The sequence below is a fragment of the Anolis carolinensis genome, chromosome 3 (assembly GCF_035594765.1).
Source record: "Anolis carolinensis isolate JA03-04 chromosome 3, rAnoCar3.1.pri, whole genome shotgun sequence".
Classification (NCBI taxonomy): domain Eukaryota; kingdom Metazoa; phylum Chordata; class Lepidosauria; order Squamata; family Dactyloidae; genus Anolis; species Anolis carolinensis.
The window spans coordinates 235,238,602-235,256,847 of record NC_085843.1 but is presented as its reverse complement, the minus strand read 5'-3'; the positions used below and the strand labels follow the sequence as shown (position 1 = coordinate 235,256,847).

General features: G+C 40.2%; 1 protein-coding gene across 2 annotated transcripts in view; it reads left to right on the top strand.

Annotated features, from left to right (window-relative positions):
* entpd1 (ectonucleoside triphosphate diphosphohydrolase 1) overlaps window positions 1-18,246 on the top strand; it is a 61,481-nt gene that overhangs the window by 21,114 nt on the left and 22,121 nt on the right. Inside the window, exon 1 of one of the 2 annotated variants that reach the window (XM_062976383.1) lies at window positions 7,376-7,565. The exons of the other annotated variant lie outside the window; for it this stretch is intronic. Coding sequence (XP_062832453.1) covers window positions 7,550-7,565 — 16 coding nt within the window. The 5' untranslated portion in view covers window positions 7,376-7,549. Of the gene's footprint in view, window positions 1-7,375; window positions 7,566-18,246 lie in introns of those variants that run through there. 2 annotated transcript variants of the gene reach the window in all.

Genomic DNA, 18,246 nt, shown 5'->3' with positions numbered 1-18,246 from the left:
AGGTCCAGGTAAAAGTGGAATTTAGGGTTGGGTCTAATTGGTACATTCTCCACCCCCACCCCACCCCCCATCTATCATAGGTGGCTTGATAATTCAACTTTGGAGACCTATACATATCTTTGGACCATGCTGTCTGAGTAATTCTGGAAAGTATAGTTTAGAAAAGCAATGTTCGCAAACTGGATTTACAGTATCCTGGATTTCCCCTCATTTCAGGTGCTGACACAAGAGGCATAGCAATTATTATAATTATTGGATTCTTCCTATGCTAATTACCAAATATAAATCTGTGTGTGATACTCATCCCAAGTAATTTGTTCTTGCCATATGCTGCTTTCCCCACCGTCTCAAGCAATAACTTCGACTGCATTTTCCAATGAGCGGCTGACAGTTTGTTGATTGTTTTATTTCTTATTTTCCTCGTAAAACAGCTCTTCTAGCTATTTTAGAGGTTCACATATGTTATCGACGTCATAAAAACTGTGTTAAAAATTGGAAAGTCAGAATAAAAATAAAAGTCAGATGAAGGGAAGAGAGACACAGTAGCACTTTCCATTTCCACCATTCAGATCGTCCTGTCTTGCCATTCTGGACAGTTTCTCATTCATATTTTTGGATATCAGCTGCAGTTCATTAAACTGGCCTGTGGAACCAAGTAGCATGCTCTGGATAAGTGCTGATCAGAGCTTGGGACATTAGCTTCTGAAAGGACCGTGTCGTTGAATTTGCTACAATACAAACTGCTCTAAGTAAATTCAGCGTTGCTAATTTTGTGTTATCCATATGGGAAGAGTCATCTCTGAGATTTTCTATCTCATTTGTCAAAACAATCTGATTGGTTTCTGAATTTAAGTACCTTGATCTGGGTGAGTGGTTGGGTACTATCATTTGTGGCTCCATTTTAGGCAGAAAAGAGCCTTCAGTTGGCTGCTTACATGGCATTCATCCCAATGCTAAAATTGTAGCTGCCTTTAATCATTAAGACTAAATATTGATATTTCAAAGATAAAATTAAAGATATTATCATTATAACCATGTGAATCACTGTAATATTGCTCTTATAATTGAATATGCTTTATTTCAGCCAATGTTTGTTTTCTGAGCACCAAGATAGTGTAGTAGTTTAAGTATTGAACCAGGATTCAATACTTTGAATTCTTGTTTAGTCATGGAACCCACTAAGTGGTTGTTTACACAGCAAAATGATCACAGAGTATTTAGAGCTGCCCCAGATTTCTCCCTTCATAATACATCGCATTGACTTATTATTAATGGTCACAGATTTTCCCTGTCCAAATTCACATTTGGACTGCTTTCCCCCCTCCTTCTCCTTGGGGTCACTATCTGCTTCCCAGCTGAGTCCAACCATGAATGAAACCAACTGTGAAGATATATAATATCTACACACTTTTAAACAGGCAATACTTGCTTTTTACCAATTTGTCCAGTTCCTGATGCCAACTCAATATGAACACACAAGAAAAGCAACACTTTTCCCTGGAAGCTTTCAAAGACACTCATTAAAGTCTAAAAAATCCAGATTCCCACCCAAAACAGTCGTACATCAAATTTTCCCACAGCACAGAACCAAAGTGGGCACAGATTTATTTGGACCTTAGAAATATCACACTCTCTCAGCCTCAGAGGAAGGCAATGGCAAACCCTCCTTTGAACAAATCTTGTAAGAAAAAAAAATAGGTTCGCTTTCAAATGTCACTGTGAGATAGAAAGGGCTGGAAGGCGCACAACAGCAATAAATGTTGTTAAATCCCTTTTAAATGGCTTTGTATGTTTGCTCCCTTCTGGTGTTTGATGCTGCTTGTTATACAGATTGACACTTTCATGGTTATGTTTGTTATAAATTGTTAATCATTGAAATCCCCTATAAATAAAATCCAGAGTTTAATAATAATTAAAATAAATGAGGGTATGTTAATGAGCCTTTGTATTATATCTTCATCATCAGTAGCCAGTGGAACTGTCTTGTGGATTTTGGATTATGTGTACTGTAAACCCATTTTGTGTAAAGTTACATGAATTTGTTTTCGTATGGCTAAGAGGAAGGTTTGCAGTAGTATCTTTAAAATTATTGAAGTCCCAACAGTTATGCTCAGACAATATTTAAAAACGCTTCACATGTTGTTTGGAAAGCCTAAATGTATTCACTACTCCACGACGATTTATCAGCCTTTGTTCCAATACGATATCCATGGAATTTAGCCTGAAGCTGTTTTGTGGCTGATCTCATTGGGAAATAATCACTTAAGCCCCTTTCACACAGCTGTATAAAATCCACATTGAACTGGGTTATATGGCAGCGTGGATTCAGATAACCCAGTTCAAAGCAGATTGAGGATTATCTGCCTTGATATTCTGGGTTATATGTCTGTGTGGAAAGTCCCTTAGTTTATATTTCTCAACCTTATATTTGTAAAAAAAAAATACATTTTGAACTAGAACTTTCAGAATTCTTCAGCTGGCATGGTCTGGGAGTTGTAGTTCATTTTTTCCAAGCCTTTCACTCCCATTAGAAGCAGTTTGAAGCAATTTGGAGTGCATTCTCTGACCATTGGCTGTACTGCATCTTGTGGATATAGTTATGCTCTTGATTGCAGATATTGAAAGTTCTTTTGAACAGAATTAATAACCTATGAAGGAGATCAAAACAGGAAATTGGAGGCAGATGTTTTGTTTCATACAGAACCAGCTAGGCTTTTGACAGACACAGCTTGGCAGGAATCATGTGTGGGAATTCTGTGGGAAGCACACTGACTTCTTTTTTGCTGGAAAAGGTGTTGAGGACACTTAGGTCTTGTCCTCATGCTCAAAGGAGTGAAGTGACAGGATACCTAAAGAAATCCTATTCTTTTAGTTCTTAGCACACATGTCAATTTTCTGAGCCATTATTGTACTTGGAAAGATTACACTTTGAATTCGAGTTCCCAGTATCCATCGCTGGCACGATCAGCTTCAGTTAGAGAATCTCAGAGTTTTAGTAAAGGAAGTCAGAAGAGATTCAGCCCATACTGATCTAGCACATGGAAGAATGCCTCTTAGATGTTGAAAATACACATTCAAACATGGGAAAGGAACTTTATTAAGATCAGAGTTAAGGAGAACTCATACAAGTTGCAGTGAAAAGAAGCAACACAAATGTTCTCTAAATAATCATCTTTGGAATAAATTTACAGAATATAAGCATTTAGCATTATCAAGGTGTAAGCATGTCTCTAGTTGTTTAATGATAGATAACATCACAGGAAAACAACTCCACTTGGATTGTGTAGTAAAAGGAGTGGAAAGTAGCATGGACTCCTTCAATCACATTTGGGTCAGGTGATCTTGCCAGCTCCATGAATAGTGATCAAGAAGCATCAAGACTAGAGCTTAGAAAAGTTGTTTTTTTAGACTTTAAGTCCCAGTATTGTAAAGGTATTTTTAGAGTTATAGTAAAAAAAAAAAAAAGTATTCGAAGCTCTGTTCCAAAGAAAGCTTTTATCTTGCTAAAGTTGATTTAATCATGTGATGATGGTGATGGTGATGATGATGATAAATACAAACTTTATTCGTATTCTACCCTATCTTCCCGAAGAAACTCAGGGTAGATCCAATAATTAAAGGCATACATTCAATGTCTGCTCATAACAAGCTATAAACCCATAGATTATAAAAGTTGACAAATCAACATATATGAGCAAATTGTAACTTAACAACTAAAATTTAATTAGGAAATGCAACCTATTATATCAAACATGAAACAAACAAAATATCAAACAGAAGCATCAGTTTATCAGAACTAGCAGAGTTCTTTAGGGGTAAAGATTGGTCATTGCTCAAGATGTCTACTGAGCTAATGGGGGATATGGATACAAGATATTAATCAGAGGTATAATGGCAGTACTACCATCTATTCCTCCTCCTCATAAGCCAGTGAGCAAAAGTATGTTTTCAGCTGTTTCTTAAAGGCAGGGAGAGAGTGGGCCATCTTTAGTTCCTTAGGAAGAGAATTCCAGAGGTAGGAGGAGACCATGGAGAAGGCCCTTTCTCTTGTTCAAACCAGCCGCACTTGAGATGGGGGTGGGACTGAGAGCAGGGCCTCCTCTGATGACCACAGTGTTCAAGTTGGTCTGTAGCGGGAGATGCAGTTCATCAAATAGCCTGGACCCGAGCTGTTTAGGGCTTTAAAGGTAATGACCAGCACTTTGTATTTAGCCCGGAAGCAGTCTGGCATCCAGTGGAGCTGCAACAACATGGGAATGGTTCTCTCCCCGAGCGGTGCTCCAGTTAGTATCTGTTAGTATCTGTTGATCTCTGGACCAGTCGAAGCTTCCAAACTATCTTCAAAGGCAGCCCCTTGTAGAGAGTGTTGCAGTAGTCCAAATGGGATGTGACTAAGATGTGGATTACCATGGCCAGATCTGGTGTCTCAAAGAATCGGTGCAACTGGCGCACAAGTTTTAATTGTCAAAGGCACTCCTGGCCACCATCAACACCTGAGGCTCCAGGGTCAGCGATAAGTCCTGGAGCACCCTGGACTCATAGCATCTTTTGCTCATAGCCATTTTCATCTGTCTTTTTTATTAACAGAAAAAACTGGTAAAGCAAAAAAGATGTCTTTTTGGTGGCTCCCCCAGGCTCTAAAATCCCGTTCCCAGGAAGGCCAGAATGCTCCTCTTATTGTTGTCCTTCCAGTTTTAACCCAACAGTCTGTTAGAACTGAAATTTTAAAAATAAAGTTTACTTTAATAGTTTAATTTAATTTTATTGTCAGTTTTTGTATATTTTTAATCATGCTGTATTTTTTTAAACTTGTAAATTGCCTTGAGTCCATATTTCGGAAAAAAGATGGGCACAAATAGTTAACAAGAACAACAGAAACATGGAATAGCTGCATAATGTCCTATTTATAGCTCTAGGAAGCCTTCCGGAAGCATTCCTGTTATCAACACATTTTTGTTTAAAGCAGTACAATTCAAAGGTGTCAATTGATGGAGAGTTTACCATTCTTCCTGGTAGACAGAGCTTGTGTATTCTGGAGAATGCTTAGGAAGAGATCAGTCATGGGGAAAGAGAATAGTTTATTTGTTGGCAGATATAAAGATTCACAAAGAGACAGCCCCCCCTTGGGTTTATATGCCATTCCTTACACCACTTGGGGGTGGGGAGGGTCCTTTGAAGAAACATATATCATTAGGTAGGAATTCTAAGGGTTATTTGTCCTGAATTTTCAGTACTAACAAATATTCTCATGACAGTGTACAGTCTGTTTAAAATATAAAACAATTTAGTGTTATACTAGAGCTGGAAAATGTTGTGGGCTCCTAGCTTCAGGCATTCTTGAATTGAGTGGATGCATTTCAATCTGGCTTCAGCTTTGCTATGGGACAGAGGCAATTTTGGTTACTGATTGAAGTGGAACTGGAGCTGGGACTGGAAAGAGGTATGTGTTCTGCTGGACCTTTCAGTGGCTTTTGATGCTATTGACCAGGGGTCCCCAAACTTTTTATGCAGAGGGCCATTCCACAATCCTTCAAACTGTTGAGGGGCCAAATTATCATTTGAAAAAAAAAATACAAACAAATTTTGATGTACACAACACATGTCTTATTTGTAGTGCAAAAACAACAACAAGAACAATGAAATAACAATGAAAGAGCAATACAATATTTAAAAATAAAAACAATTTTAACCAACATACATTTATCAGGATTTCAATGGGAAGTGAGGGCCTGCTTATGGCCAATGAGATAGTCAAGTTAATTAGGATTGTTGTTGTTGTTGTTGTTGTGTGCCTTCAAGTCATTTCAGACTTTGGGCGAGCCTAAGTCTAAAATTTATTTATTTATTTACTATATTTATTTATGACATTTGTATCACACCCTTCTCGCCCCAAAGGGGACTCAGAGTGGCTTACAAATTATATGTACATACAATGTTATATTACAGTAGAGTCTCACTTATCCAACACTCGCTTATCCAACGTTCTGGATTATCCAATGCATTTTTGTAGTCAATGTTTTCAATATAACGTTATATTTTGGTGCTAATTTTGTAAATACAGTAATTACAACATAACATTACTGCGTATTGAACTACTTTTTCTGTTAAATTTGTTGTATAACATGATGTTTTGGTGCTTAATTTGTAAAATCATAACCTATTTTGATGTTTAATAGGCTTTTTCTTAATCTCTCCTTATTATCCAACATATTCGCTTATCCAACGTTCTGCCGGCCCGTTTATGTTGGATAAGTGAGACTCTACTGTATTAGTATAGCACACTATTAGCATTATATATTACTATATTGGACTGTACCACTATACTGTAATATTATTAGTAATATTATTAGTAATATATAATTAATACTATTGAATGGTATTATTATTATTATTAGTGTTGTATTACATTATAATATTATTATCAATATTATATGTATATACGATATATTATATTATAAAACTGAGGGCGGAGGCCAGGTAAATGACCTTGGAGGGCCGCATCCGGGCCCCGGGCCTTAGTTTGGGGACCCCTGCTATTGACCATGGTATCCTTCTGAGTAACCTCTCAGGAATAGGAATTGGGGGTCATTGTTCAACAATGGTTCCTGTCCTTCTTGAAGGGTTGAACTCAGAAGATGATGGTGAGGGGGTTCCTGCTTGACCCATGGTTTCTTCTGTTTTCTTCTCCACACTATTCAATAGGAAACTACTGGGAGACGTTATCTAGAGTTGTGAAGTTAGATGTCACCAGAATGCTGATAACACCAAATTCTATCCCTCCTTTCCATTACTTCCAAGAAAAGTGTCCCAGTACTAACCCAATGTCTGCTATCAATAATTGGCTGAATGAAGGTAAACAAAATGAAATTCAATTCAGATAGTCATAAGATAGATCAGGAAAAAGGATTCAGTCTGATCAAAAATAATGCCCCCACAATACCTGTGGTGTTCTGGCCTCCTTTTCAAAGTGCCATGATCACACCTGCTGGGATCATGGACAAAAAGTGAGATTCTATCTAGGACAGTGGTTCTCAATCTGTGGGTCCCCAGATGTTTTGGTCTTCAACTCCCAGAAATCCTAACAGCTGGCAAATTGACTGGGATTTCAGGCAAACACCTGGGGACCCACAAGTTGAGAACCACTGATCTAGGAGCTCATTAACAAAGAAGGGGAAATCTTCCGACTTTGTTTGGCAGCTTTTTCTCAAGATCTGCTTCCCTCCCCACTTTCTTACACTGCTTCCATCTGGAGCTTTGCTGTGATGTGCATGACTGTGATGTGGGGCTAACTGTGATGTGGAGCTAACTGCATTGCTGTGATGTAGGGCTAATTGTGACTTTTGTTGGAGCAAAGGTCACAATTAGGGATGTATCAGGATATAAGTGCAGTGGAAAGTGGGGACCATGGAATCATACTACCGTACAGTTGGAAAGGGGCCCATAGGCCAACCCCCCTACCACTCAATGCAGAAACTCCAGCAACAACATGCCCATCAGATAACCATCCTGCTTCAATTTGAAGACTGTGCAGAGAAAGAGGAACAAAGTCATGAATTGTTTTGAAGGTAATTACTAGAAATTCATGCTGAATCCAGGATTCTGCAGGAAGTCAGTGCGGGAATTTAAGGAGAGGCATAACATGATTAAAATCATAGAATCATAGAGTTGAAAGAGACCTCGTGGGCCATCCAGTCCAACCCCCTGCCAAGAAGCAGGAAAATCTCATTCAAAGCACCCCTGACAGATGGTCCCTAAAGAAGGACTCTCCACTACACTCCGGGGCAGAGAGTTCCATTGCCAAACAGCTCTCACAATTAGGAAGTTAGAGCAACAGGAAAGGCTAAACTTTCTGATAGCAAAGTATAAAGCCATTACTTGTACCACTTTGGGGGGGGGGTGTATCTTGGTGGGAATCTTAAAGCCATTTGTCTTAATTTCCAGTCCAGAGTTAAAATACAGAATAATTTAATATTATAGTAGAACTGGAGCATGTGGTGGCCTTTGAAGGTTCTTGGATGAAATGGATTGTCCAGATCCATTTTAATCTTGCTTTTGGCCTTGCTGTGGGACTTTGGGCACATTTACACTGTTGAATTAATGCAGTTTGACATCACTTTAACTGCCATGGCTCAGTGCTATGCAATTATGGGAGTGGTTGACAAGGCACCAGCAGTCTTTGTCAGAAAAGGCTAAAGACCTTGTAATACTGCATGAATTTCACAATGTAGATGCACCCTGAGACACTTTTAGTTATTACGATGGTTGACCTACACAGGGGGAATACGTCCCTGTTGGTTCTGCTAGACTAGTGGTTCTCAACCTGTGTGTCCCCAGGTGTTTTGGCCAGTTTACCAGCTGTTAGGATTTCTGGGAGTTGAATTGGGAGTCTGATTTGGCCACGGTGGCCACGGTGGTCCATGCCTTAGTTACATCCAGACTGGATTACTGCAATGCTCTCTACGTGGGGCTGCCCCTGAAGACGGCCCGGAAACTCCAACTGGTTCAAAGATCAGCAGCCAGATTTCTAACGGGAGCCGGCTATAGGGAGCACACAATGCCCCTATTAAAGCAGCTCCACTGGCTGCCGATAAACTGCCGGGCCCAATTCAAGGTGCAGGTTTTGACCTATAAAGCCCTACACGGCTTGGGCCCTACCTATCTCCGTGATCGCATCTCCTCCTATGAGCCAGTGCGGACCTTGAGATCTTCCGGGGAGGCTCTTCTCGCGCTCCTACCACCGTCTCAAGTGCGGCTGGTGGGGACGAGGGAACGAGCCTTCTCGGCAGTGGCCCCCCGGCTCTGGAATGCATTGCCAAAAGAGATCAGGCAATCCCCTACATTATCCAATTTCTGTAAGGAACTGAAGACTTGGTGGTGTCGGCAGGTTTTTGAGTAATTATATTGGACTACCGCCGACTTCTGAGCCTGAATATATTGCATTAGATTTCCCTTTATGGTTCCCGTCCCCTTGATCTGGTCATGTAAGTGTGATTTATTGTTATAATTGTATTATTTTACTTTGTTTAATAATGTGTATTATGTTGTTATGTAATGTTTGTGTTGCTTTTATGACTGTAAACCGCCCTGAGTCCCATCCGGGAGATAGGGCGGTATATAAATAAAGTTTTATTATTATTATTATTATTATCTGGGGACCCCAGGTTGAGAACCACTATGCTAGATTTTTCAGTGGCTTTCGATACCATTAACGATGGTATCCTTCTGAGTCACCACTCTACGATGGATTTGGGGACACAGTGGCTCCAGTCTGTCTTAGAGGTACAAATAGAGGGGAAGAAGAAAAGACTTGTGGTCTTTTCGCCTTCCTTTAAGTGCCATCATTGCACCTGCTACTTGTGAACAACAAATGAGGCTTTGTCAAAGAATTCATTAGCAAAGAAGGGAAAATATTCCCACTTCACTTGGCAACCTTTTTTCAAGATCTGTTTTTATCCCCACTCTTCAAGCTGTGATGTGGGGCTTTATTGCACAGATGTATGAAGACTTTCATCTATCCTACAATAAGCCCTTGTCCTTGTCGGATGTGTGTTTTCCTGCTTCTTGTTTAAAAATATTTCAGGACTTCTTGTTCATCATCTTTGGGAATGGAAATACAAGCAATACGAAGGACGAGGCAGGATATTCATGAGGAGCCATACATGCTAATCTTAGCAAACTCCATTATGGAGAATGGCTCCTAGGAGACCACATCTAGGCTTTCAAAAATAAAGGACACGAGAAAGAAGGGCAGGCTGAGATACTGCCTTTAGTATGCCTTGGGGAGCCAATATTTTGAAAGCCTGTTAGAAATGATAGATTTGTATTGGGCTTAGGTTTGGCCTTCACAAGTCTATACATTAGAACAGGCATGGGCAAACTTCGGCCCTCCAGGTGTTTTGGACTTCAGCTCCCACAATTCCTAACAGACGGTAGGCTGTTAGGAATTGTGGGAGTTGAAGTCCAAAACACCTGGAGGGCTGAAGTTTGTCCATTCCTGCACTAGAATAACCTCTGTGAGTAACATCAACTCTAATTTTATACATTTATCAACAGAGGAAGGGAGGGAAATTTATCAACAGAGGAAGGGAGGTAAATGGAGGCAAGGTTATCAGGGAAACAGTGTATATTTGTTTCTCTTCCACTTGTTTGGGTTTTCAGCAAACAACTATTCTGTTAATGTGGGATTTGTGTATTGGTAGTGTTTAAATGAAATCTGTGTCTTGTCTGTATTGCATATTGATTGCATCATCCAGAGTGTACTATAGTCTGGAAAGAGTTAATTACTAAGAAGCTGTAATGACCTTGATGTGTGGCTGGAACTGGGGAGTGTCCAGACACAAGTGTGTGTGCATTACTGATTGCATCAGTTCTGTTCAGTTCTGAGTTGAGTGCTGTCTGCTTAGAGTAAGAGACAAGTCCTGTGTTCGTCTGCAAGTCTGTTTGTCTTGATTATTACTGCTTACAGTAAAACTTGTATATAGTTTTACCGTCGTCTCTGATGTCTCTTCGTTCTGCGTTCCACTGATTCCATCCAATTACTGCTGCGCTGCAATTACTCTGACATATTCCTCATTCAAATGCATTGTCCAAACGTACTAGATTTAATGTGGTAAGCAAAAGGCAGAGCTTGGGAAAAGACATGCAAAATCTAATTAGTTACAGATTCAATCCCATTGAAAAGAATATAATTACTGCCATATTTGCCATTTTAAAAAGTAAACATTTTCTATTTCATTATTCATATATATATTTTTGATCTAACTGGAAAAAAAATGGATGAATCAGCTGGGATTTATTAACAGGATGAATCAGAAGCTATATACTGTATTTCATCGATGCTAAGACACTCTTTTTCCACATATAAACATCTCAAAAGATGAGGTGCATCTTAGAATCATGCATACTACAGTAGAGTAGTATGCACTTATCCAACATTCACTTATCCAATGTTCTGGATTATCCAACACATTTTTGTAGTCAATGTTTTCAATACATCGTGATATTTTGATGCTAAATTCGTAAATACAGTAATTACTACATAGCATTACTGCATATTGAACTACCTTTTCTGTCAAATTTGTTGTCTAACATGATGTTTTGGTGCTTAATTTGTAAAATCATAATCTAACTTGATGTTTAGTAGGCTTTTCCTTAATCCCTCCTTATTATCCAACATATTCGCTTATTCTGCCGGCCCGTTTATCTTGGATAAGTGAGACTCTACTGTATATATATTAAGCTTTATTTGTTGATGGTATGGAAGTTAGTGTGCCTCTTAGATTCAATGGCATCTTAGAAATAAGGTATACAGTATACCTAGTACGTCAACTTTAGTTGGGACTAAACAACAGAATTCAGACTATTGTTACACGCACACTCATACATTTTTGGTTTTCCCTGACATTAAGTCTAGTTGTGTCCGACTCTAGGCATATGGGTACTTCTTTATCTACACACACATTACAACCACATAAAAAATCACAACAACACTCTCAAAACAAGGAATTTCAAGACAAAAAGCTATCATGACCACCTAACACCTCCCAAAAAAAAACATTCCCCCAGGCAGGAAACACCCAGGCTTTCAACCAACAACCTCTTCAAATATTAATCAGTATACCTAATTACACCATTCATACTTCCTGCACCAACACTATTAATTCCTATTCAACCTGGCCAACCAACAATACCACAAGCCACCCAGGCTTCCAACCAGCAAGGCTCTTCACTACTATTCAACCAGACCAACCAACAATTCCCCTACATAAAAAACCCACATACAAAACAACTACCCTTTAAAACAGCAAAGCTATTCACTCTAATTCCAATTCCCACAGCAACGCGTGGCAGGCCACAGCTAGTGTGTGTGTGTGTGTGTGTGTACATATATATATATATATATATATATATATATATATATATATATATATATATATCTCAGACTGATGTGTGGTACAAAATCACGTAAGTAATGATGTCACATTCCGTAACTATAAAGGTAACCAATATACAGTTATAGTTGCATCATAAAACAGGAGTAGTTCCTTGTTGAGCTAGAATATTATGGTAACTTAGCATGCCTCTATACTGTCGAATGAATGCAGTTTGTCATGGCTCAATGCTGTGGAATTATGGGAGCTTTCCTTTGGTGTGGTATCACGCCCTTTGGCAGAAAAGGGTAAAGACCTTCTAAAACTACAACTTCCATGATACCACATATTGAGCCATGACAGTAAAATGAGGGCAAGCCACATTTATTCTACAGTGTAGATGCACCCTTAGTGAACCCCAAATACTAGAGTACAGGCAGGAGGAGCATTTAGAAAAGATAGGAGGACTGCAAATGATTTGTGGCAGTGTCTGGCCTTACAATAACTTTCTATCAATGAGTCAAGATGATTACAGAATGAGACAATCACCTGGAAGCACTCTTCATGACAAGTTGAGCTATAGTAAGGCACAAGGAATTAGCAAGTTGTGCCAAAGGGTTCCTGGAAAAGGAAGTTTGTGAAAAGGGGGTTTTGCAAAACAGAAAGATGACATTGCATTGGTTTTTAAGGAGGCAATGCCAAAGAAATCTTGGGAAAGTTGTTTTATGGGTAATAACTTGCAAAATACTGACTGTAAGATTCTGGGAGCTAGGTTTCAAAACATGAAGATTACAAACTCTGCATTTGGGGCAATAAGGATGAAATTTTCAGAGCCCACAGGACCATCGGACAGCTAGGGTTGGGAAGCTGAGGAAGCAAAAGTCATAGGCAGGACTGTATCATGTTATAAGTATAAAAGGAAAAGGATGACCATAAAATCATACTATTGTAGAGTTGGAGAGGGATCCATAGGCCAATCCCCTACCACTTAGTGAAGAAACTCCAGCTACAATATCCCCATCAGGTAGCTGTCCACCCGCAGTTTGCAAACTGTTCAGGGAACGGGGACCAAAGCCATGAAAGGTTTTGAAAGTAACTGCTAGGAGCCAGCATGGTATAGTGGTGTGAGTATTAGACTATGACTCTGGAGACAAGAGTTTGAATTGTTGCTTGTCCATGAACCCCATTCAGTGACTTTGGGCAAGCCACACTTTGTCAGGTGCAGAGGAGGGCAACACCAAGCTACTTCTGAACTAATCTTATTAAGAAAACACAATGATAGGTCAATCTTAGGGTCATCACAGGCTTGAAATGACTTGGATGTACACAACAACAACAACCTATGCCTTCATGTTGCCTGTTGACTTACTGTCTCCCATGACATTTGCCCATTTCTGCAAGTATTGGGGTTTTTTTTTTAAAGCGCTGAACAGACTTTACCCTGCTTTGGCAAGGTTTGGTATCTCTAGAGCTTGCTGGAGTATTGAGTATCTAGGAAGCTAGTGTGGAAATTCAAGGAAGAGTGCTACATGATAAGATCAACAAGAGAGATTAAACTTTCTGAAAGCAGTGTTGGATAGAGGTGAAGAGATCAAGCTGAGACAATGGAAGGCCAGATAGGAGAAAATTGTATCATCTAAGTAAGAGTTGATCATGAACCTTGCAGATTAAGGCTTGTGGGATCCACTCTGTGAGGTTAATTAAGGAAGATCTATCAACTGGGAATGGATAACAAAACACTTTAATTAAAGAATACTGAGCTCCGGAATTTGTTTTGAACTAAACAGAGCTTTAGGAGCCCCGGTGGCGAAGTGTGTTAAAGCACTGAGCTGCTGAACTTGCAGACCGAAAGGTCCCAGGTTCAAACCCCGGGAGTGGCGTGAGTGGCTGCTGTTAGCTCCAGCTTCTGCCAACCTAGCAGGTCGAAAACATGCCAATGTGAGTAGATCAATAGGTACCACTCCGGCGGGAAGGTAACAGCACTCCATGCAGTCATGCCGGCCACATGACCTTGGAGGTGTCTACAGACGACGCCGGCTCTTCAGCTTAGAAATGGAGATGAGCACCAACCCACAGAGTCAGATATGAGTGGACTTAACGTCAGGGGAAACCTTTACCCTTTACTTAAACAGAGCTTTACCATTCTTCCACACACAAATGCACTCCTGGTTATCACAAACCCTTTTCATCTCTGTAGCATACTTCAATATGAATCAGCATAGGAGTCATTGTGTCACTGGAGTGCTTGAAACAACTGAGCATCAAAAATCCTAGTCAGTCTATGCCATTGCAAAACACCCGAAGATCTATCAGATGATCCATATCTAACTTCTGCTCACCTCTTTTATAGACAGAAAAGCATTCCACACTGGTTGGCTTCAGACTGAATTTGGTAATCAAGTGCAACGAGGAACCAAAGATAAAAACAAGGATTGCCTGTTTAATAGGAGAAGGGAGATATTGTCAATAGATAAGGAAAACATGAGAGAAGGGCTTGGAAGAGAAGATAAAAAAGTTGCTCTTGGAGATATAGGGTTTGGGATAATGATGAAGAATCCTGGAAGAGGCTGGAGACAGTTGAAGAGTCTTAGGGACCATCAACACTGACCATTTAATGCTGTTTCAAACTGGTATTGAAGATAGTGATTTTGATGTCCAAATTATTACATAGGAAATCCTGGAACTAGTTTGAGGCCTGGATGATAATTACACAAACCAGTGAGCACTGATGTGCATAAAAGTCTTTCATGAGTTTTTGTGGGTGTTTGTTGTTTTGCTGCCACAGTTTGAAGCTAGCTAGCTTCAAACTGTAGTAAATGGATCAGTGTAGAAGGAGCCCGAGACTGTACAGTTGGATGTCATTTCTATATAATTAATATTATAAAGAGCCAACATGATGGTTTGAGGGTTGGACTGTGACTGGAGACCAATCCACCCCAATTCAAACAAATATGGACAATTTAGGGTCACCATAAGTCAGAAATGACTTGAAGGCATAGTAAAGATAAAGATTTTCCCCTGACATTAAGTCTAGCCATGTCCGACTCTGAGCCATGTCTGACTCCATGCTCATCTCCATTTCTAAGCTGAAGAGCCGGCATTGTCCATAGATGTCTCCTAGGTCATGTGACTGGCATGACTGCATGGAACGGCGTTACCTTCTCGTAGGAGTGGTACCTATTGATCTACTCACGTTAGCATGTTTTCGAACTGCTAGGCTGGCAGAAGTTGAGTATAAAGCAGAGTAATAATAATAATAATAATAATAATAATAATAATAATAATAATAATTTCCCCAGTTTTTTACATAAAGATTTTTTTCTTAGACACCCCTAACCCCAAGAGTGACTATTAGTCATGCAGAAGTAATTACTCGAATTTTTCTTTGAAAAATCAATTCATATCGCTATTGTTTGCTTGTGTGTGTATGTGTGGAGTACAGCTGAAAGATTTTCTGCAGAGGTCACTGTGAACACTGAATTTTGTTGCTAACAGATGTATGTAAATGTCTAGGTAGCATCCAGGAACCTTTTACTATAGCCAATTTTTTCATGACCCCAACATTAAGCTAAGGGGACCCCATATGGGGTCGGGACCCACAGTTTAAGAAGCAGTGCCTTTGAGGATGTAGTGCAGCTGGGAGCTGATCTTTGCATTGTTGAAACAGGCACCGAGTTTAGTGGGATTGTCTCCAGATGGAAGGAATGTGCTTGGTGTTGATGTGGGTGAATGGGGGAATTGTCAGGCCGAGCTGGCTAGGTCGCTGGGAATTCCTGTCTGTAACCTCCCTGACGACATTTTGCCAGAAATAAACCACCCGGCTCACTGCCAAAACAAATAGAAAAGCTGGGATTCCGCAGTCTGCGCACAGAGCCTCTTTGTGCTCACTTCCGGGGTGTGTGGGAAAGGGGGGTGCAAGGACTCAGCTCCTGGAGGGGCAGCTCCTTCACCGCAGGAACATTTGCAGTCTCAGGGCATGAAACAGCTGGATTGTCACACACACTATACTCCAAGGGAGGCAAATGCATTTATTTGCGATTCCAGTCTTATTAGGCCTCTCAGGTCTTTGCCAATGTTCTAAAACTGTTGCTCAAGATGTCCTATCAAGAGAAGAAGATGAGTTTACATCTTTGGCTTATTTATTCCTCTTATACAGGGTGTTTGAAAAATAACTTCCTATTTACCATTTAAATTAAATGGTGAATAGGGAGTTCTTTTTCAAACACCCTCTACTCTGGATCGTTTCATGTTCCCCACCTGACTTAAGGAAGAGTATTTAAGGTCAGTGTGTAATCAGAGCAAATTGGCACATGAACCCCAAGGTGTGGGTTTTTTTGTAACACCCGCAGAGGAAAAAACAACACAAAAATCATTGTGGGGACCTTGAGCCAAAAAATGTCCAAGCTCTGCAAATAAGCTCTGTGGGGAGTGCACCCACTTGGCAGCATGGCTCAGATGTGATGAAGTGGGTATCAGAATCATGAAAATGCATTCAAATGTCACATGATGATCGTAACACGGTTTATGGTTTTTCTGCCGTACATTTATTCTTATTCAGGTAGTTCTTTCCAAATTTGGGCTGTCATCCTGTTAGTAGCATGCACAATGCAGCATATGTCTATGTTTGGTCATTGCAGAGGTTGGTATTCTTTGCTCCACATCAGACTCTGCAAAGACTCCCCAAAGCCAGGCATGGAGTGATTAAATACAGCTGAGACCTCCAGGGGATTTGGCAGATTAACCCTCCATGTTTCCTGGAGCTAGGGGTGAATAAAAAAACATTGAGGTATACCATAGGGATGCACTGGAGAGCCTAAAGATTCCTAGGAATAACATTTGCAAATAATCAAACCTGCAAACGTGAGGGGCCGACTGTAATCTCTTTGTGGGGACATGACAACATGCTTCTGCGATTTCCCCCTGGTTTCATCCAGACATGAGTAATGCTGTGGAAACAGCTTCAGCCATGGGCAGGGGGCTTCAGTGATAGGTTCCTGGAGCTGATATGTAATGTAGTTCTTCATACAGAACTATGCAGTCCTGAACCATGCAGGATTGTAACTTTAAAGTACAAACCTAAGCTCTGTTGATAATGTTAAGAGCCATGATGGTGATAATTTGCATTCGTGATCTACCTTGTAATGGTTATGCTTAGGTCTTGAAATCTATTTTTAAAAGTATTAGAAGAAGAATATTATTTTAGAAGGTATTCATTTGGCTGAGCTGGTTGGGGAACTCTAGGACTTCTGGTTCAAAAAGTAACTCTAAGCTGCACTTAACTAATTGTAAGAAATAGTTAAGCCTTGAGTGGCAACACACCATTAGTGTCAACCAATAGCTAGAAATAAATTAGACAGTGACACACACCCCCATCCAAAAATCCCATCATGGATCTAGTCTGCTCAGTAGTGAATGGATTCAGTTTGAGCCAGCTGGACACAGCAGGAGAGGGGCTGTTGATGTGAAGCTACAATGCTCTTCCTCCTCCTAGGCTTCATGCCCATTTGCCTCCTACTTTGTTGAGCAGCCATGGAGGGGGTGGCTCTCTGCCATTCCGGGATTTCCCTTTGCTCAAGAGTCCTGATTTCATTCAGTTGTCCCATTTCGGGGCCTTTCTAGGCACACTGTTAATTGCCATTTTCTGCCAGTAATGTTCTGTTTCCAGAACAAAAATAGATTCCAGTTCTCTTCCCAGATGATGATGGCGATGATGGCAATGGAGGGAAAGGCTATAAAGCAGGCATGGGCAAACTTCAGCCCTCCAGGGATTTTGGACTTCAACTCCCACAATTCCTAACAGCTGGTAGGCTGTTAGGAGTTGTGGGAGTTGAAGTTCATAACCCCTGGAGGGCCGAAGTTTGCCCATGCCTGGTATAAAGACATTGCCCATTCCTTTTAGAATCCTTAGGATTAAATGCTACAGAAATTGTTCTATTTTTTAGATGGCGACGCCCAGAATCTCCTAGACATCATGAGAGTTACCATTCAGAAGTTTTATTTTATAAGCTCTGATTTGGTGCTACAAATTCCTTTAGCCAGTAGCTTCACATGTTGTGCAGGATGACACTACAGTGTTTGATTTAAACAAAAACAAAGATATTTGGAGTGAAACCCATCTGGAAGTCGGGCCATATGTCCTGCAAGTCCTTTTCCCCATTCTTCATGTTCTAGACCCATTAAGATTATTTTATAGCTATTCAGGGTGGCAGAAAGAAGCACTTAGATTACATCCAAAGGCTCTCTCTTCATCTTTTATTGCTTAACACTGGCTAATGCTGAACGAGAGAACAACAGTCTTTACATCAGAGATGTTGGCATGGGAGAGAAGCAAGAAAAGGAAACAATTCTTTACATTTTTAGAACAGAGCACAAAGGA